General features: G+C 35.8%; 1 protein-coding gene across 1 annotated transcript in view; it reads left to right on the top strand.

The window, feature by feature from the left end:
- Positions 1–22,353, top strand: part of Slc15a5 (solute carrier family 15 member 5) — a 78,811-nt gene extending 56,458 nt beyond the window's left edge. The window contains exons 8-9 of the mRNA XM_047548082.1: positions 17,468–17,576; positions 22,206–22,353. Of these exons, the coding sequence (XP_047404038.1) occupies positions 17,468–17,576; positions 22,206–22,353 (257 nt within the window). The remainder of the gene's footprint in view (positions 1–17,467; positions 17,577–22,205) is intronic.
- Positions 22,354–22,590: the final 237 nt, after the last annotated feature.

The raw sequence follows: 22,590 nt of genomic DNA, 5'->3' as shown, positions 1-22,590 counted from the left end.
GACTTCGAACTTACCTTTTGACAAAAATAAAATAGAACTCAGTGAAAAATGACATCTTAGTTATGGACGTGCAGATGATGGAAGGATCCAAAGCAAAATCTTTTTTTTAAAAAAAAAAAGGATAATTGGGCAGAATCAAGAGGTCAAGTTGTATGTCTTCTTGTCCTCACTAGTCCCTCCTCCTTGGAATTCAGAAGAGGCACAAAGAATTTAGCTGTTTAATTCAAATAAAGAACATTTTAAATTAAAAATGAGATCTTTTAAAAATTCTCATTTCAATATCTGTGAGTATTGAGGCTACTGACAGTCATGTCAGCATGAATCACTGAGTCGCTCTTAAAACACAAATTTGCAGTTGCAGTAAACTTGAAAGAAGAAAATATTTATGAATCTACAAAAAATATTCAACTGGACTTCATGGGCCCATGCCTATTTTCTAAGAGATATGTTTCTTCCAATTCAGATCTGTACCTCAGGTCCAACTTCTATGGGTTTTGAAACTGCAGATTTTTAGGCCCAGAGCAGAGACTCAGTGGCCTGCTACTCAATAACCCACCTTTAGCCAAGAACATTCCTATTTATTTGTCAACTGGCTTAGTATCAGTGTTCCTGTGGCTAACTGGACAGATCCCCAACAGCTCCCACTGGCGAACTCTACTCACGACCATCAGCCAGAATTAGATGCACAGTCCTCCACACGCAAAGGTGTAATAGATATGATATTTTGGTATGTCATATTTTGGTATGACACTTTAAAAGAATATATTTCATAAATCCAAAGTTCAGTTTCCCTGCTCAACTTCAATTCTAGGTCGAGATTGGGATGAGATGAAATAAAGCAGTGCTCAGATTCTTCACGGCCTCATGGGCCCATGTCATTAGTTCTTTGCATGGCAAATATATAAGTCTAGGTAGAGTTACAGACACATGCATATCACACTAAGAGTGCCTAGAAATGGTATTGATATGGAAACAAGAAGGATGTGTGGCATTTAGCACGTTGGGCCTAGGTATAATATATTTCTGAGAGGACATCTATCAAGGCCCTTAAGTAGAGAATTGCTAGATACATAAAGGGAACTCAGAGAAGACTGATTTTTTTTTTTTTTTCAGAAAAAAAAAGAGAGAATGCCATGAAGTCAAGTTGGGGAATTAGAGGAAAAATCATGTAGAACATCTGGCTTACAGGGATTTTTTAAAAACTTGTATGTAATAAGAAATCATAAAGACCATTAGATGAGTGACATGTTCAATTGGTGTTTTAAGATTGCTGTGGAGGTAGCATAATTTGGAAGGTAAAAAGAATGAGTTGGGAGAAGCAAGAAAGGTGTAATTGAAGCAATCTAGTCAAATCAAAGATGGTGATGAACTAGAGAGTGCGTAGGCGTATGGAGAGAAGTGAATGGGGACAAGCTCTATTTTAGAGGTAGAATCAATAGTGCCTAGTGATGATATTTTTATTGTTTAGTTGTAGGTGGACACAATACCTTTATTTATTTATTAATTTTTTTTGTAGTTCTGAGGATAGAACCCAGTGCTAGGCAAGCCTCACACATGCTAGGCAAGCACTCCACCACTGAGCTATACCCCTAGTCCTTGGTGATGGTTTTGATAGGAGGCAGTAGGATGCAGGAGGGAGGAGGTGGTACCAAGGAAGCCTTACAGCTGCCTTGAGGGACTAACTGGGTGGGCAAAGCTTCCATTTACTACATGAAGACTGGAAAAAGAAGGAATTTTAAAATTTGTCACTCATTCACTTTTTCACACGTTAAGTTTGGCATAACCATGAAAACATCTAAATAGGAATATCTGGAGCTCAGAAAAAAGACTTTGGTTAGATACATAAATATGGAAATCTTTGGCATAAAAATAAAACCATAAAACTAAATAAAATTACCTAATGTAAATATTAAGAATGAACGAAAAAGAAGCCTAGAGTGCAGACCTGAAATGCTCAACATTAGAGATCAAATGTCAAAGCAATAGCCTGGCAAAGAAAGATAGCATCTGGGGATAGGGAATATTCTATATATTATATCCACACATGTATATTTACATGTGTATGTTTTTGTGCACACATGTGCATATATATGCATGTATTCACATAGGCAATGTGTGTGTGTGTGTGTGTGTGTGCACTAAATATAAAAGAAGATTGTTTCAGGCAGGAAATGGTAAATGTGTCAAATGCTACTGTGAAATCAAGTAGGATGAAGAAAGTGGCCATAAAATTTAGCTACATTACGGTCACTGATAACTTTAATAGGAGCCATTCAGTGGTGAAATGGGAATGCAAAGATTGCAGTAGGCCAAAGAATATCTAGTAAGTAAGGAAATAAAGGCATCATATTCAAGTAACTCTTCTGAAGAACTTGGGACTGAAAAATACTTAAGAAATGAGTAGTGGTTAGAAAGGGGTGTGGGCAGTGCTGCCAGATTTAGCAAATAAAAATACAGGATGTGTGGTTAAATTTGAATTTAAGATAAACTGCGAATGATTTTTTCAGTACTTAAACATACCCCATGCAATATTGGGAGCATACACAAAACACTATTCATGCAGTATTTAAGACATGGTAAATATGTTAATCCACAATATCTCATTATTGTTCTGAAATTCAAATGTAACTGGAAATCCCGTATTTTATCTGGGAACTTTATGTGTGGGTTGAAGATACTTCTTTATTTTTTAGATATGCCTGAGTGTATTTAATTGATGATAATACATGGTATATATGGAGAAGTTCAAAATGCAGGAGAAAGAAGAAAGAACTGACAGAAGTGAGGCCCTTTGAAAGTAGACAGAGAGTTTTATGGGGAACCAACCCATAGAGATTGATTTCTATCCTTTTTCCTGCACTGAAACAGAGGACAACAGAGAAGATGGTACAAATGCAAAGAGATATGTAGTTCTAGTATTGGGAAGATGCTGGAGTCTCCCTTTGAAGCCCCCCAACCTCCACGTTCCTTTATGAAGTACATAGTAATCTATCTGTGAGAGCAAAAGGGATGAGGATGAGGATGAGGAGTAGGAGAGCAGAGAGTGATGAACTTGCTGAGAGCAAGAAAAGATGATGTAGAAGCCAAGTGTTAAGCCAAGTGTTGAAAGCCCAGTTGGTGTTGGTGATCATGAACAGTGATTCCAAACTACCGAAAGCATGATTACACTCACTGATATTCAGGTGCTCAAGGCAAGCCAGAAGATGTCTTCTAGATTTTAAAACAACCCAGGATGAAAGGCATGAACTCTATATTTGAATTAAAGTCATTTGGGAAAAAAGGCTATTTCCCTCCAAATATGCAAAGGATGAGAAAGACTTTCTTCTAAAATTCTGAAATTAATAAGTCTATGCTATTAACTAAGTAGAGTTGCAAATAAGGACAGACTGTACTAACAAGCAGCTCCTAGGCAAAAATCAATTTTTGTTCTGTCCATGAAATTATTCAAATTTAATATTTTACTATTTTAAATAACTCCACTTAAAGTCTGATTTATTAATTCAGTCTACAAATACATATTGGGTTCCTACTATGTGCAAGCACTGACTAGATACTGAATTAATAATGCTAAGGCTGATGTTTAATTAACAAGAAGAATCTTATAGAAATATTTGACACTCAAATTAATATCAGATATATTCATTTGACTAATGCTATTACAATTACAGTTCATAGCTAATGGCATTATCGGGCTATTATCACAAAGCATTACCTCTCTTCTAAAACTCATTTCCATGATAATTCATTGAAATCATCATGAGAACACACTATCTTGATGGGTTTTTCCCTCCCAATGCTCTTCAAAAGAATGAACTCACCCTTACAAGAAAGCTTGTTATGGCAAATATCATCCACGCTTGTTCTCTCTGCAGTTCAGGTGAACAATGCCTAGTGATTTCTCTACAATTTTGAAAGACACAGTGTCCCTTCCTGGAAACAGCAACCTGACTGCATTTTTATCCACAATTCCCAAGAACTGGAAATGCAAATTGAAGTCGCAATGCAGACATTATGATCCAGAGCAAAGTATTGAGCTTGTGAGGATCTGAGGCCCAAACTCAGTTCATCCATTCATTCAACAAATATTTATTCTGTCTCCTTTATATGACTTTAGGCAAACAATTCAGCTGCTCTGTGCCTCTGTTTCCTTGTCTGTAAATTAAAGGTAATAATAACTTGAGTTCATATAGATAAATATGAAAAAAAATGTAGAAAAGTCAAGTTAGAATTCAGTTGTTAGGTATTATTTCCTTCAGGTATCATGAAAATTAATGTGTTTTAAAAATTCACTCAGGTAGGAGAGCTATGAATCTCAAATGAAGCATTTAAATCAGGTTACTGAAAGGAGGAAGGAAAGAAATTAACATTTATTAAGTGTCAGTTATATGCAGACCTTGCTATATGCATTTCACAAGATATTATTTCATTAAATCGTCACAATTCTTTGGGGGTAGATGCTTGTAGCCCCAATATGTAGAAGAGGAGAATGAGCTCAGAAAGTTATATACGTTGTCATAGTCATGTAGTAATGGTGGGTCCCTGATTCCAAAGCTCTTTTTACTACCCTGGGTTTATTCTGTGGTGCAGAAGTATATCCACCCTGGAGAATAACTGGTACTTCTTTGTAATTGCACACTTCTTTGCTCCCAAGGAAAAAGCAATGGTAAAGCGAAAGGTGTGCCTAAAATAAAGCAGGGTATAAAACCCACTTCAATTTTGTTTCAATAATTTTGTGTGTTTGCAAAATTACTAGCACCATGCAATTACTTTTTAAAAAAATATAATGGACTGGGTGTGATGGTGCAGGCCTGTAATCACAGCTGCTCGGGAGACTAAAGCAGGAGGATGGCAAGTTCAAAGTCAGCCTCAGCAACTAAGTGAGGTACTAAGCAATCTAGCAAGATCCTGTCTCAAAATAAAATATAAGAATGGTTGGGAATGTGGCTCAGTGGTTAAGCACCCTGGATTCAGTCCCTGGTTTTATAAAGAAAAATCTAATGGATCTGTGAGAAATAAATGTACATGTATGTGTCTATCATTTGAAGAGGTTCCAAAGACATAATTTAAGATTTTTCTAAGGTCTATTACATTCAGAATGAAATAGTAGCTAGTGAAAAGGAGAAATAGTGTATCTTCCTCAAAAACAAAGAACAGAAATTTGTTTTGAATTGAAAGCAAAATGGAGTAGCCCTTACAATAATGCCATGAATACTTCAGGTATTTGGTAAATCTGTGATTTCTTTAGAGCAATGTCTTGCTGATTTAGTGAATCAAAGGGTCAAGAATCAAGTATTTCTTACCACTTGGGGCATTAGGATTTCTGTAATAATATCTTAGGACAATTTTATAATGAGCACGTAACTTCCAAGTTACAATATCAAGGCTACTAACAACAGGCCTGCTTTTCAGAACTTCAACTGCTGAAGAAGAGTTGGAGGTGGGGAAAACCAACCTTCTTTTTCATTTCACAATTAATCAGAAACAAGTTTTGGAAGTCAAATTTTTCCAGTACGTTTGATGAATTGGTTTTAAATTTATTTTTTGTTGTAAATATAATATATGACTAAATATATCCAAATAATAAAGGAGGGGGGGAAAAGACTTTGAAAAGATGAAGGATAAATTATGATTTGGGTAAATTTTCTTCCAATATATTTCTATTTGTGGGTATGTGCATGTGTGTAAGTATTAAACTTACATTCTCATAGATTTTAAACTAAATCAGGATCTACACCTGCTGAATGCTCATTCAACAAATTCGTATCAAGTCCCCACCTTTCCTTCTTCCCTTAAATAGTATTGTGAGCCTTCAGTTCTGTCATTCAGAATTGACAATTGTGTTGTATATATCTACACACACATGCACACATGACCTATTCTTTCTTATGCCATGTATAAGTTGTTTCCAATTTTTCAGTCTTCTAAATATTACTTAAGTGAGGATTTTTTGGTATCCTCTTTAGGTTCATCACTTGTTTTTTCCTTAAAACAGTATGCTAAAAATAGGATTATTCACTCTGTGAAGATAATTGTGTCAGACAATAGAGAAGTAGGCTGCAGTCAAGTATGTTGCCCTTGTGATGTAATACTTGTTCCAAGGTATTAATTTCAGCTGGTCGTAGTAATATTTTGACCTTTGACATCTGACTGGCCAAAATGATATTCTATTGTTACTTTAATTTGTATTTTTTAAATGATTTATTGAAATTTTTAATTTTTATATAATATTTGTATCTTTTCTCTTTCAAGAAATGCTTAGTCATGTCTTTTTTTTTCATTTTTTTATATGTTGATGTACCTTTATTGTATTCATTTATTGATATGTGCTGGCTGAGAATCCAGCCCAGTGCCTCACACATACTAGGGAAGTGCTCTACCACTGAGCCACAACACCGGCCCTTTAGTCATGTCTTTTCCTCACTTTTGTTTTAGATTATTCATGTTTTTTGTTATTGGTTTATATGTGTGTATTATGTCATATTTATTGCTAAGAGTTTCCTAGTTTTGACTCAACATTGTAATTTTATAGACAAGATTTTTTACACAGGTTTTGCTGATATATGTAATCAAATCTGTCAACATTTTTCATTGTGATTAAATTTATTACATTCATAATGGTTGTGGAACTTTAGTGGTTTAACATTTTTTATTTAATTTTCTTATCCAAGTGAATTACATTGTGATGCTAAAGCAAATAACTTATTTTATAATGTAATTGGTATAGTTGAGAAAAGTTGGTTAAATCATAAATATCCCATGACTATAGAATGAATGGAATTAATCAATTATTAACATATGCTTTAATATGTTGTTAGTTCTTATGTGATCATAGAACTATTTCAGGATTATTCTATACTCTTCCCTTTAGCTGTCTCCTGACTTTAGCTTCATATCATACTCCTTTTAATTGTTATAATTTTATGATTTATTTCATATATAGTATTACTAACCACAGATATCTTTGTGGTTATTCTTCATTTATTGATACCACATTCTATCTGGTTTATACTTCCAGATGAATTTTAGAATTATTTTTATCAGTTTTACCCAATCTTCTCTTGTTTCAATACAATGAAAAAAATTTTTTTTCACTTTTGAAAAACTAAACTTTTTACAATGTTTTGCACTCCACCTAGATATATAACATAACCTGTTTCTTTGTTTCAAGGTAATGGGTTGGAACCCAGGACCTTGCTCATGCTAAGCAAGTGCTCTACCACTGACTTACATCCCCTGCCTGCATGGCTTTATTATTTATTCAATATTCTTAAACACATTTCAGTAAGATTTTCTTTTCTTCATATGTATCTCGAGAATTTCTTGTTGACAATATTGCAGGAATTTATGATCTTTTTTGTTTGTTTGTTTTGCAATTAGTGTTTCCCCTTACTACAACTTGCTGGGATCATCACTATTATAAGTGAAATTATTAATGCTCATGTCTTCATCTGTGCAAAAGTTTTTAAACTTTCTTAGCAAATTTTAAAGATATGTAAGTTGATTCAAGTTTTCAGCAAAATTTTCTCATCTTTAAATAGAATTTTTACCCTTATTTCTAATATATTTTCCATATTTTATCAGTGCATTATAATTGTACATAATGGTGAGATTCCTTGTTACACATTTGTACATGACACAATATGACAATATAACTTGACCAATATCTTTCCCCAGTATTTCCTCTTTCCTTCCACCCTCTCTCCTATTCCAGAGATGCTTTGCATCTCTATCAGGATGCAGAACTCCAGAGCAGTCACATTTTATCTTCGTCAAGACCTTAATATGGGTCTCTAATATTTTTCTATGAAGCGTATTGTAGATTTATAAAGGTATCCTAAAAGATGCTTTATTATATGAAATTTCTTGTTTTCTGATATTTAAATAAATTAGATTAAACTTTATTGGAGGACTCATAAACAGCTCTTGAGATCACCTAATAGTTTTTATTACTGACTCTATCATTATTGTATGTTTAATTAATAGATTTTTCAATCTCAAATCATCTTTATGTACAGGGAAGGGATAATACTTAGTAGCAATGATGATTCTTTTGCTGTGCTCTGGGAAAATCCAGGTAAAAGATACAGTTTTCCCATGAAAATTAAGAAATGAACTCAGGACCTCCTATCTCCTTATTTTATTTTTATAATAGTTGCATGTATTTATGGAGCACAATGATATTCTGATACAGTAGACATTGTGGAATGATCAAATCAAACTGACGAACATATCCAGTACCTCACATACTTATCAGTTTTTTGTGTTAAGAACATTTAAAATTCCCTCTTATGATAATTTTTAAATATTCAATTCATTATTATTAACTATAGTACCATGCTGTGCAACAGATCTTCAGAACTTACTCTTCCTGTCAAAATGATATTCTACCCTTTGACCAACGTGTCCATCTCTCTGGATCTATTCATCTCCCACTGAGCTTCTAGTAACCACTAGTCTATTCTCTGCTTTTGAGTTTGCCTTTTTTAGATTCTATATGCAAGTGAAATTATGCAGTATTTGTCTTTCTATGCCTGGTTTATTTTGCGTAATACAATAATATCCTCTTCCTTGTAGTTGCAAATAACAGAATTTTCTTAAGGCTGGATAGTATTCTGTTATGAATATATAACACATTTTTTTATCCACTTATGGGCAGTTTGGTTGTTTTTGTGTCTTGGCTGTTACAAATAATGCTGAAGTGCACATGGGAGTACAGACCACTCTTCAACATACTAATTTCAATTCCTTTGGATATATTCACAGTAGTGAGATTTCTGGATCACATAGTAATTCTATTTTTAGTATTTTGAGGAACCCCCTTACTGTTTTCAGTAATGGCTGTACTATTTTACTTTCCCACCAACACAGCCTCACCAACACTAATCTTTCATCTTCAGAGTAATAGGTGGTTAGGGACAAAATACCTGAGATAATCAAGTTGTAAGGCGAAATCTCAGAATTTCAGCCCATGGTCATTTGACTCCAATGTTTTGGTGTCTGTGGCAAGGCATAGCATCATGGTGGGAGCACATGGTAAAGGAGGCCCGTTCACCTCATGGCAGTTAGGAAGCAAAGAGAGAGAAGAGATCTGTTTGCCAATATCCTCTTTTATGGAAATGCCCCGAGTGACCTAGCTCCCTTCCACTAGGTTCCAACCTTCCCAAGGTTCTACCCACTCCCAGTAGTGCCACAGGCTGGTAACCAGGCCTTTAAAACATGACCTCTGGGGGACATTCCAGATTCAAACTATAGCAATAGCCATTTTAACACATCTGAAGTGATATCTCACATAGGCTTCAGTTTTCATTTTCCTGATTTTTAGTAATATTAGGCATTTTTTTTCTTTTCTTGTATCTGTTGGCTAGTATGTTTCTTGTGGAGAAATATCTATCCTTTGCTTTTTTTGTTGCTAAGGATCAAACTCAGGGCCTCACACATAGTAGGCAAGCATTCTACCACTGAACTTCAGTCCCAGCCCCTTAGCCTATTTTTTTAAAAATTGAGTTGTTTTCTTGTATTTCTGAGTACTTTGGAGTTCCTTATATATTTTAAATATTAGCCCATTATCCAACATATGATTCGCAAATATTTTCTCTCAATCTGTGTCTGTGTGTATTATGTATTCACTCTGCCAATTCTTTTTTGTTTGGAGTTTTATATATATATATATTTTACAAACTGCATTTCAATTCATTGTACACAAATGGGGTTCATCGTTTCATTTCTATGGTTGTGCACAACGTAGATTCCTACCATTTGTGTAATCATACATGTACATAGGGTAATAATGTCTGTCTCATTCTACCATCTTCCATACCCTCTCATTTCCCTGTACATAATTTTTTGTTGTCTTTTGCTGTATGGTAGATTTTTAGTACAATGAACCCATTTGTCTATTTTTGCTTTTATGCCTATGCTTTTGGGGTCATATCCAAGATATTATGGTCCAGATAAGTATCACTGAAGTAGCTTTCCTTCCCTTATTAATACAAGAAAACATAGATTCCCTTGTATTAATCTTATGTTTCAGATCTTAGGTTTAAGTTTTTAATTCATTTCAAGTTGATATGTTGTGGGTTAAGCCTGATTTCATTCTTCAGCATGTTATTAAAGAGACTGTTCTTTTTCTATTATATGTTCTTGATACCTTTGGTAAAAATCAGTTGGTTGTAAATGTGCAGGCTTGTTTCTGGGCTCTGTTGGTCTATGTGTCTGTTTTTATGCCAGTACCTTATGTTTAGATTACTTTAACTTCTTGGTATATTTGGAACAAAGCCTCCAACTTTGTTCTTCTTGCTCAAGTTTGCTTTGGTTATTTGGTTTTTTTTGTGATTCCATATGAATTTTAGGATTTTTTTTCCATTTCAGTGAAAAAAAAATATTGGAGTTATGATGCTACTTATACATCTTTTGTCAACTGACTCTTTTTTTTTCCTAGTACTGGGGATTGATTGAACTAGAGATATTCTACCACTGAGCTGCCTCTCCAGCCCTTTAATTTTTGTTTTCACTTTGAGACAGAGTCTCCATAAGTTGCCCAGGTTGATGTCAAACTTGTAATCCTTCTTTCCTGAGTCTCTATAGTAGCTGTGATTTACAAGCATGTGCCACTGTGCCTGACCTAAAGTCTCATTTGAAGATCATTCTTTATGATTTTCCTCATTATTATTGGCTATTAAGTATTTTCATTTCTTCTTGGCTTAATTTCGGCAATAAATATTTTCACAAATAATCACTCCATTTCCATAATACTTGACACTAATATTGCATATTCATAACCAAACGTTGTTGCCTCTCTACTTTTTTTTTTTTTTTTGTGGTGCTGGGGATTGAACCCAGGGCCTTGTGCTTGCAAGGCAAGCACGCTACCAACTGAGCTATATCCCCAGCCCATCTATTTTTTTGTTATGTAACCTGATTGGATTTGTCAGTTTTATTTATTTTGTTATATTTTCTTTCAATGAATCATTAGCTCTTAGAACTATTAAATCTATTTTAATGTACTGATTTGCTTCTCTCATGTTTATTTCCTTCAACCTACTTTCCTTAGATCTATAATATTCATTCTTCAATTTTTAATCTTAAATTTATAGTTTATTAATCTTTATTCTTACTCTAAAAATGAAAACCTGAGCTGGGCACAGTGGCACATGCCTGTAATCTCAGTGACTGTAAAGGATAAAACAGAAAGATAACAAGTCTGAAGCCAGCCTGGGCAACTTAGTGAGACCCTGTCTTAAAATACAAAAATAAAAAGGACTGTGCATTTAGCTCAGTAGGAGAGTACCCCTGGGCTCCATCCTCAATACCTAAATTAATAAATAAGAAAACCTATATGCCTTTAAATGTATCTGAGTAGAGTTTGCATCTATAAATTTGTAAATGTAGTTTTCTCATTTTCTACATATTTCATGATTATAGATTTTATTTATACTTTGACAAATTTGTGATTGAGGAGCAGTATCTTCAATTTCTAGGTGGTTTTATTTACTATTGATTTATTTCAACTTGTATGAAAGGGTATATTCTTTGTACTAAACAACATTGTACTCCTTAAACTTTTTAAAAATTTTTTTTAGTTGTACATGGACACAATACCTTTATTTATTTATTTTTATGTGGTGCTGAGGATTGAACCCAGTGCCTCACAAGTGCAAAGCAAGCATTCTACCACTGAGTTACAACTCCAGCCCTCTCTTTAAACTTTTATCAGTCACATTATTCTGATTCTCCATGTTATTAGCTATTTTGCCTGTTCCATCAAAAAAAATGAGTGTGATATAATCATTCACAAGAATCGCTTATATACTCTACCCTGTATTTCCAAAAGATTTTGTTATGTTTTCATTACTTAAGACATGCCCATTGACAAATCTTCAATTCAGATTGTGCTTTATATCAATATAAAAAGTTCCTTGGGGTCCCTTTGAATTGTTTTTTCTTTGAATTCAACTTTTCCTGAAAGCTGTAGGAGGTGGGGCCTAATTAGAGGAAACAGGTCATTGGAGGTGTGTCCTGGAAGGATAGAATGATATATCTTGTCCCTTACTCTGTCCTTCTCTCTCTCTCTGCCCCTCGTTCACCTCTTACTCCTAGCTGCCATGAGCTGACAGCATTCCTCTGCCACACCTTGATGTTCTTCCTGATCACAGGCCCATAGGAAAGGAGCCATCTTACCAAGGAGTGAAATCTCTGAAACCAAGAGAGAAAATAAATCTTTCCTCCTTAAGTTTACTTTCTCTGGAATTCTGTCACAGCAATGGAAATCTGACTAACATACCAGTACTTTTTCTTCTTATGTGTTCCACTTCTTTATCACCATCATTATTATTTTAACTTTGCCAATCTGTGCTAGGGTTGTTTCTTGTAAGCAGCAATAATAGTTTGTATTATAGTCACTTTTATTCCCCATACTGGACTTTTTACTATCTACTCATCTTCAAAAAAAGAGATAACTGATGCCAAGTTTATCAACTGGGAGTGTGTGCAGATATTTTTGCTAGTCTACATGGAAAGTATACCATTAAAACCCAAGTTACTGTAACAACTAGACTGCTTGACTGAAGAACTTTATCCATACCACCCTCAGGTTCCCTAACACTGCTCAGATAGAATGATTACAGACCACAGTCTTAAGCATCCCTGGCTATCTTGTCCACCCAGAATTCATCCCTGCATTTTTAGTCCTGAATACAAAACTTCCTTGACGGAGTATACCCTATCTGTCTTCTTTTCCTGTTGCTTCTTGTCCTGTGGTTTCATGGAAGTTACTTTCACTGATGTAGAAGTATTTGGCACTATGTAGCAGTGTAGAGGAAGACCTGGGAGGGCTTCTTCCTTTTTTCCCTCCCCCACACAAAAAAATCATTAATTATGCATCAGAGCCATTGCTACTAATATTCTTTCTAGAAGTGACCTTGATTTCTGTGGTGGGGACATATTCCAATCACCGCCTATTGATCCACTTGGTGAAGGAAGCACTCCCCACTGCTCCCAAAATACGATGAGGTGGCTTAAACATACTCCTGAACTGGACATAAGTGAATTACAGCAGTTTTTAGTCACACATACTCACATTAAAGGAGAAGAGAATACAGCCTGCCATGCAGGATCCATAGGGTACAGGTTTTTCAGTAACAAAGGGATGTGCTGAACCCTGGTTCCTGCAGGTGGACATGATTGGTTTGTCTGAATAATCTTGAGGGAAGACTGGGAAGCGAAATCTATTAGCTTGAAGCCTGGGTAGAGTGCGGCTGATCTGGTTAAGAGGGGAACTAATCATTTGGGAACATTTCCTTCTGGATGGGGAGCATATCTAACGAGAACTGGGAAACACACAGTTAGACCTTTGGGGCCCTGTGAGGCTGAGAGACATCAAAGCAGAACATGAAATTTAGGGCCTTAAATATAGGGCATACAATTGGAGTAGAATAAAATGTATTTCCCTTTCATATTAGCAACTTCTTGTTGTTTACAGTAATATAGCATGTGTGGGCCTCCACATATGTTTCTCAATACAGTTTTAAAAGCTTTAAATGTAATGTAAATTTCTTCAAGGACCACACAGTTGGTTGAACGTGAGTCCCAGGATTTGTATTGTATTGTATTGGGTGTATAAGAAAGAATTTGGGTAAGGCTATTTCAAGGACTGCCATCCAGACATTTTTAACCTGTAGAGAAGGAGTTAAGGAAAGTCATAATGATGGCAATTCCATTAGTAGGGAGGCTGCGGTAGAGCCTTTGTTGTAAGGGCAGGAAGGTGAGGGCTTTGCTGAGTGGTGCCTTGCTTTACCTCTCTGTGCCTCAGTTTGCAAAGTAAAAGAACTGGTCTGGAGGCCTCAATGGTCTTTTTGTTATTAAAATTATCATGATAGGTTAAGATAAATAGAAGCATTTTATTTAGTTTTATTTAGTCCAGAGTCATTGCCATTTCATGTCCCTGACTAATCATCTGCTTCTCCTGAGCAACTTGGAATATCCACTTCCTGGCACATGGAAATTTCTAAAATGTGATTTTCAATGAACAAATAAATAGAGCTGAGTAAGAGCTATTTGGGGGAATTCTGCACAATGCCAAGTATTTTGTGAGTGCTCCACTACCTCAACAGTCTAACAATCATTACTAACTAGCAGTTTACATAATTAACATACATAACTAGGGTTCGCTGTGAGCATTGATGAATGGCTCATGATGAATGAGCCACCAGACTCTTCCTGGGCCCTTCTTTCTCATGCCATCCCTTTCCTGTCCACATGAGCAGAGTTCTGGAAAGTTGAGTTAGTCCCATTCAAGACCTGAAGTCTTCTCTTTGTCTCCTTTTGCAAGGATGCTCCTGGTTTCAATCAGCAACTAGAAATGTCAGATGAAAAATGGCACAAATGTGAATTACGACAATAAAAGTTTATAAGCTACTAAAATAAAGTTATAGTACCTAAGAGCTGAGTCAACTGACAATGTTAAATGGAACATTTTACAACCAGTCCTGAGATAATGATAAAAAAAAAAAAAAAGGCACACAGAACATGAGGAAATATCTGACAGAAAGCGAGCCCAAGATCAGGCTCTGACTACCTGATTTTTGTGTGAGTTACCTCTAAAAGGGACAGGGGAGGTGATAATCTGTTTATGGAGGGCCTCCTCTGTGTCCAACCCTTGGCAGCCATCATCTTTTCTACTTTTCACAGCAACTCAGCAAAGGAGGTATTGGTATCATCATTTTAGAAGAAACTGAGGCCCAAATGGTCCAGTTACTTGCTCCATAACAAAACTGCTCAATAAAAGAAGCAATATTTGACTTCAAAAGTCTGTCTGCCTGAGAGCCCATGTTATATCTCATAGTCCTCTTCACATAGATAATATCCATATAGGTAAAGCCAAGCTTCAGGTTTCATGAAGAACCTCTGTCCATCTTGCTGCTGGTGTTTGTCCCACGCTGTTAATTCAAACAATGGTTCTCTTTACTGTGGAGCTCACCTTGTAAGCTAGCTCTGTAGACAATGTTAAGTTATAACTAAATAAGTAAAGAATATGGAAACAGAGTGAAAACCAGCACTGCCAAGACAGCTGACCACTAAAGATGAAATCTAAGAAGGAATACAGAGTATTATCAGGAATTTGAATAGGTGATATGGCAGTCTTCCATTTTATTTTCTAAATAGCCCCTCTCAAAAAATGTTTTGTGTATCCCTTCAAATTTCTACGACCTTTCTCTAACTTTTCTAGCATTACATCCTTCTGTCCTATCACCCTGCATTGCATATACCAAGTCACAGTGCTTCTCATTTGTGCCTGCCATGGTGTCCCCAACGGTGTCCCCAGTGACAGGCACAAGAATGTTGGCATGCCAGCAGATCTGGTATTGTCTCCAGAAAGGCTAGTATTTGCTGTAATTGCACAATCTCTTAGAAATATTATGTTTTACCTTTAAAGATCTTATAAAATTTATATTCTTCTCCCTCATCTGACTTTGTTATAATATAAAGATAGTCTTTTCAATTACTTATTATGGACCAAAATTCATGCTCCAAGAAGAATTAATGTCATGTTAATTCTGAAGCTTCACATACTCTGTGCAAACTCCTCTTACTCTAGCCAGAGAAACACGGTGATAAAATGGTATAATAGCATGACATGCAAAGTGCTGATGTGAAATGAAAAGGACAGAAATATGATTGGGATATTAATTCAAGAGAAAAAGAAAATAGGACTATTTGAATAGGCTTAGCAGATAGTTTAGTTCTGAAAATAAGTGGAATGTTATCTCACCTTATTTTGACCTCTACTCCAACTCTCCCCATTCAAGTGCAACCAAATGTTTTGTTCCTACACACACAAGCACACACACACACACACACACACACACACACACACACACGAGGGCCACCCACTATCCAATGCACAGACATAGAGGGAAATACTCAGTCAAACTGCTCATTTGAACACCATATGAAGGCATCATGTCAACATAGCAATAAAACCATAAATTTCCTTCGTAATGACCCCAAATTAATAAAATGGGGAAGTGAAACTTACAGAATAGCTCTAAACTCAGTACCAACTTTTATTTATGGGTCCAAGACTATAATGGACACTAGCTAATTTTCATGGTTGATCCACAATAATGGTCATTGGGAAGTTAAATGACAGAATAGAAACAGCTTTAAATGGGAAATGGCACAATTAATCACAGCTGTCGTACTTATGCACTTGCTGGCTATCAACCTTGAACAGAGCATTTAACTCAAATCCCACTTGAAAGTATGCACTGTCAAGGGAGAGACCAAGAAACAATGGCTCTCAATTGCTCCAGTGCAAGTAGCAATCCACAACTCATTTGCCAAAGATGGTGATGAAGGTCCATCCTTTTGCACACAGACCGATTGTTGTGGTTCCAAACTCCCCTTCACCACCCATTGTAGGAGCTCTTCCTTCTAAAAAGACAACAAAATGCCAAAACATTGGCATTTGAATGTTCAAGGTTGATCTGTTTCTGCTCTCATAATGCATAATTTTTTTGGAAATATTTACCCATTCAGAACTATAATTGTTTTAAGTTCTTTCAGTAAGGATAGAGTTTGTCCTTAAACATTCTATAATATAACCTATCTGTGGTATATTTGTTAATACTAGAATCATTGCTAATTCTGAAGTATTGTTTTAAATTTAGTGTTGTATATATAATATATTGAATAGTAATGTATCAGAAATCACTGAAGATATGTGGAATGTGTGTGTTGCTATAGACAGATGTTGCTATAGATATGGAAAGAAAATTATAGCAATGATCCAAATCGATAGTCAAAATTTAGGAGCAAACTAAAGCAATTGCCTTGAATCCTGTATAAATTCATATATACTCAGTTTGACCTCATAAACAAGAGGGGATACTTTATTTAGGGGTATTAAATTGAAGAAAGTATTCATCAAGTCAAAAGAAAATCTCCATGTCAATCAGTGATTGAAGTAATTTGACTAATAGGGACATTGTATTATAAAATAACCCTGGATTTATCTAAGTTGTTAAAATAATGTAACACCTATCATCTACCTGTCTTATCTCACTTGTCTAACAATTAGCATATGCAACAGACTCTCTAATCATGGAAATATTTTTCATTCATTCAATACATATTTACTAAACAATTCCCATGTGGGAGACACTGCTTGAGATATTGAGAATATAAGGATAAATAAGACAAACATGCTTCCTACAAGTTAATAGCATAATCAGGATTACCTTCCAAACCCAGAGTTTTGTTTTTTACCTCAAAATATTTGGGGTGCTTTGCTTATCATTGTACTGTTAATTACAGAATTAAATGAATGTTTAAAATAAAGTCTTAGATGAGCTTTTTGCTTTGAAGATGTTATTGAAGCGAATAAAGCTCTATGAATTGTGGAATGATAAAATATTCACAGAAACGTACAACTCTGCCGTTGAATAACAATTACATTTGTTCCAAACAGGCAATTGGTTTCCAAACACATTAAACAAAGGCAATTTAGAAAGCTTCTTCTTCTTACTGGCATCATTAACATTGTTGAATGTCCTGGGATTCTGGAGTGTTTCGCAAAGGTGAGTAAGTGTGTGGTAAGATGAACAATTTCTGAAATATCTGTCCAGAAACCATCAGTGAGCCAATGGGAATCTGGTATGCTGTGAGTGGACATATCAGCACATTACAGAAATTTAACAGATTGTTCAGAGCAAGAAATTTCACTTTAGACTTCACTTTCCCATTGATCCTCATAATAAAATAGTGCTTTACTCAATTCTAAAATGCATTATAAAATAAGACTTCGTTCTCCATTACATAGTAACACTTTAGAATTAGAAATAACCATATTGATAATAAGAGTGAATGAATCATTACCATTAAAAGCAAATTTTATTAAACAAATAGCTAGGAATCTAATGATGCTTGAGATTTGGATCCCACTCAGGCCTTTAAATCAGCAGTGACCATTTCAAGGTCAATAGAAAATGGTGCAAAAATCCCTGAGCCAGTCACCTGAGACCATTCCGTGACTCATATGCATTATCTACCATCCATTCATTGTCATTCCATATTGCTCACTCGCTCTCTCGTATTCTTGGATGGCTATGTACTCTCTAACCTCTCTGAGTGTCTGTTTTCACACGTGTAAAATAAAAACAATAATACCAACCACTTATGGGTTTTAGGGAAATGAATTTTGTAAAGGGTGGAGCACAATGTCTACCATATAGCAGAAACTAAGCATTTTCCTCACTTTCCTCCATTTATCTATTGAGTCATACATTGTCCTAGTTGTTGTCACTTCTCCCTTGCCTAAATCCTTCATCCTTCTAATAAATCTCTTTTGGAACATTAGCTCCATAGAGGTAGTGTAGTCAACCAGAGTGATGCAAAGCCAGTAAGAGAACGAATGCTCAGTGCCATCCATGCTCCCGCTGTCACAGAGCTCAAGGTCCAGTGTGAGAGGCACTTAAACCCCACACAAGGTGGAATGGGCAACAAAACTAAAAGCCTAAGGCTCCCTGGATTTCTGCACTTCTTACCCTCCCAAGTATATGAGTTCTCAAATTGTTCTTCCAGAATACATAATTTCTTTAAATGCCAGTCTCATTTTTAGATTGAAAATGAAATCAGAGAATCAGAGGGTTATAGAAAGATCTGACAGAAATTTCCTCAGCTTTGTAGCGAACCAGATTCAGGAATGGAAATTGAAGAAATTGAAGGCAAAGTCTCTTTCCTCTCCATCCACCATCTCCAAACTCATTAGTAATGTTCATCTGTCATCTTGTACAAATCTGCACTGTCTCTCAAATTCTTATTCTTTATCCTTCTGTAAGATTTGACCTTTACCTTCCATGAAGTTGTTTAAAAGGTGGTTTCCAGAGTCAGCTTAGTTGGATCCAATTCCACAACTTATCAACTGTATGAACTTCAGCAAACTGTTTAACCTTGCTAAGCCTGGGCTTCTTCATTTGTAAAATGGGAACAGAAAGAATAGTAACTGGACCATATGACTGTTATGAGGAGGAATAAATGCTCCAAAATGTTAACAATAATAATAATAATAATAATAATAATAGCCTAATACCTAGCCTTGTGCTCCCCTCTTCCTCCCTTTAATTCTTCTCCTGGACCTATACTGAGGTAAGACCAAAATGACCATGATTTTGGACTTGGTTCACATAGAATTTTCACTGGAACCAGAATCTATTAGCCCAGGGATTTACTCATTCATTCAAGCATTTAACCAACATGCTAAGCATTGTTCCATGTATCAGAGAAATAGTTACATCAAACAAAGTACCAGTCTACATGGAGCTAACATGAGTGCTTGAAATTAAAATATTCATGTGTGATTCTTTCTCTGTGATTGTTCAAAAAATGAATTTCTGACAGATGGTGGTGTGGCACACCAAAAAAGAGATAATGAAAATGTACAAGGCACTGGAGATTGGAGGAACCAAAGTTAAAGTACTAAGTAATAATGTAGGGATTACTCAAAAGTAAATCTAATTCTTTTAAGATCGTCTCCATCTCCTGTCTACTTTCCCTACATATTTTGAGGGAAGAAAGAAAGGGGGAAGGAGAAGGGATTGACTTGAGAGAGAGAGAGAGAGAGAGAGAGAGAGAGAGATTAAAAGAGAAGATGAAGAAGAAGAAGGAGGAGGAGGAGGAGTGGGGGAGGGGAGGAGGGAGAGGAAGAAGAAGAGGAAGAGGAAGAGAAGGAGGAGGAGGAGGAAGAAAACTAAGAATGAAGGAAAGAAATTAATTTTCCACATGTTGAGCATACTGTATCTTATGCAACATGTTTTATACATACAAACAACTTCATTTAATTTCCATCACTTCCCTGCCACATAGACCTTATCACTCTGTAAATACAAAAGTTAAAATGCAAAGATGGGTCATTAAACTTACCAAGTTCTCATAACTAGGATTCAAACCCAAATTTGGTTGCCTCCAAAGCCCATTCTCCTATACTCCTGTGTATAGGAACTCCTTCTAAGCCCCAGATAAGAGCCCTCTACTTGCTGTGACAACCCCTAACTCGTGTGTTGGGAGAAAACTAATCCCTTTAGTTAAAGTTAACTACACTTGTTTATCAGCAGCCCCACAGGAAAAGAATGGATGTCACATAAGAAGAAAGGACAATGTAGAAAATTTACCTCCAAAGATTAACAGGTAGAACCAACTATGTCAGTGTGAAGGCATGCATTTCCCTGGGGACCTCTTGGCCACTGTGATTGGACAGGCCAAGTGAGAAGTTAGCCAAGAGCCCTGTGGAAAGAAAGGGAGTGAGATGAGTGTCCACAGCAAGGAGGGCATGGCTCCAACTTATTTCTGTGGTATTATTGTCAAGCACTAATGAACCATAAGGATGCAAAGAAACAGGAAGTTCACCATGTCTCAGGGACAAAATTATTGAAATATGTTCATAAGTCAGTATTAATCTCAGTACACATTCTATCACAATCCAATTTTTATCAAACCCAAATATTTATCTGTTCAGAGCCAGGTAATTGAGGCCAATCTATCAAAAACAGCAGTTCTATTCTTGTCCCAAATGATTGAAGAAGGTGAGTTAATTATGAAACAACATCCTTGCTAATATGCAGGTGATATTATGTCTGTGTTAGTGCCAAAAGGTGCTTCTCCCAGCGTATATTAGTGGGATACAAGCCCATTGTTAATCCTAGAACCAAAGTAAGCTTGTCAGGGTCACTGGGACATCACCTCAAATCCCCAGCAGAATACAGTTAGGAATTATCCATGAATGTCACACCAGAATTACCTCTTACATGAACTCTGGCCTCCTTCTATCTATATTAGACTTCTTCTCAGTCACATCTGAAATAGTGCAGTGGTGACATGTCATATTTGAAGTTATCCTGTTTGGAGGTGAAGGAATGAAGTATATGAAATGTCTTTTCCCGGTTGAAAAGTAATATTAGGTAAATATACCTAATGTGCTTAATAATAAAAGTGTATCCCACATTGGATACTAAAATAAAAATAAAGGTGTTTGGGGGGAAGGGGCAAGATAGCATTGATTTTTATAACAATATCACTGTTCCTCCAGTGTTATAAAACACATAAAGATGCTATTGCCACACTTATTTTGTCAATGATACCAGTAATCTTCTGTGCATAACCTGTAACAATTTTGAAAGCAACATAAATCCAAGAGAAATGATCAGAGTTATTCAGGCAGTATTCATTCTCCTAAAGTTATTTTTGGCAATATATTGAGAAGGAAAAGAAGGTACAATTAGGTTTTGAAACCTTCTCATATCAAAAATGGATCTTCTGTTCAGTCGTGCTCTTGGTAACCCCAAAGACTTATGTGTATTTGATAAAATTGAACTTATAGCTCATACGTCTTTGTTTCTTGGATAAATATTTATTGAACATTTGCTGAATATCCAGTCCTGTTCTAGGCACTAGGAATATAGTAGTGGACAAGAGAGTCGAAGATACCTATCTTCCTGGAGCTTACCCAAAAGTGTACGAGAAGATAATTTTAGAACCACCATGCCATAGAGGAAAAAGTCCAGGATTTAAAATAATCAAGTTCTGGTTTCAAAGCCAGGTTCCGCCTACTACTATTTATATGAACCCTAAAAAATCTATTTAACTCTAGGAACTTCAATTATCCAGTCTGTGATGTGGGGATGATTCCATCCCTCCCTGGTATGGTGTCTGGTATTTACAAGACACTCAGGAAAGGCAAGTTTCTGGAGTTGAGGGTGGAAGGTGAACATTCTAGAAACATGGTCATGAATCCCTTCTTTGACAATGGTCTAAAATAGTCAAATAGTCTCAGCACCATATTTATAAGTCCTCAGTGCATCTCATAAGCCTTTATGGGTCCAGGCAAGCAACCTTTTCCCTTACTGCAAAAGGTTAAATCCCAAATCCATAAGGTCAAGAGGGTTCCACAGTGTCTCTGGCAGCATTGAGACTCACTGCAGGTTATAAGAAAGCATCACCTAAAGGTCCTTATGAGAGCCTTAACGTGTACTAAAACTCCTCCTGCCCTTTTATAAAAAGACTGTTCTAGTGAACAGCACTCTTAAATAATCATCCCGTTGTGCCAGTATCTACGAAGCCATCATAAAAGGTAGACAAGCACAGGAGGAAAGCAAATGATTTATCAAGTCATCTACATCTGGTCTTAAGAAAAGCTTTCTTTCTTTCTTTTTTAGATATTGTAATCTAAATCATTTTAATGCCCAGAACATCAGTGGAAGTAATCTTGAAGAAACACTTCTCCTCCATGAAAAGTCTCTGAAATTTTATGGCAGCACACAGGAAATTTCTTCAAGTATTGATCTTTGGGAGACAGCCCTGTGAAACTGTATTTGACTCTGCCTGTCTTATGAACACAGTATTTGTTGTTTTCTTCTTCAGTTAAACAATACGTATTTTAGTTTAAGAGTTAGTATGTAAGGGAGCAAATCTACGAATATTTTCTGTGTACTTTATTTAAGAAAACAATTATGGCCCTTCTAGTAAACTAGTATGCTTGTACATTAACATGCTATACATTAATATTAATAAAGTAATTTCAAAGTCTAGATAATTACTCTT

Source organism: Sciurus carolinensis, chromosome 4 (genome assembly GCF_902686445.1).
Source record: "Sciurus carolinensis chromosome 4, mSciCar1.2, whole genome shotgun sequence".
In the NCBI taxonomy this organism is placed as follows: Eukaryota; Metazoa; Chordata; class Mammalia; order Rodentia; family Sciuridae; genus Sciurus; species Sciurus carolinensis.
Note: the sequence above shows the minus strand (reverse complement) of the source record. Positions and strands in the feature narration are given on the sequence as shown.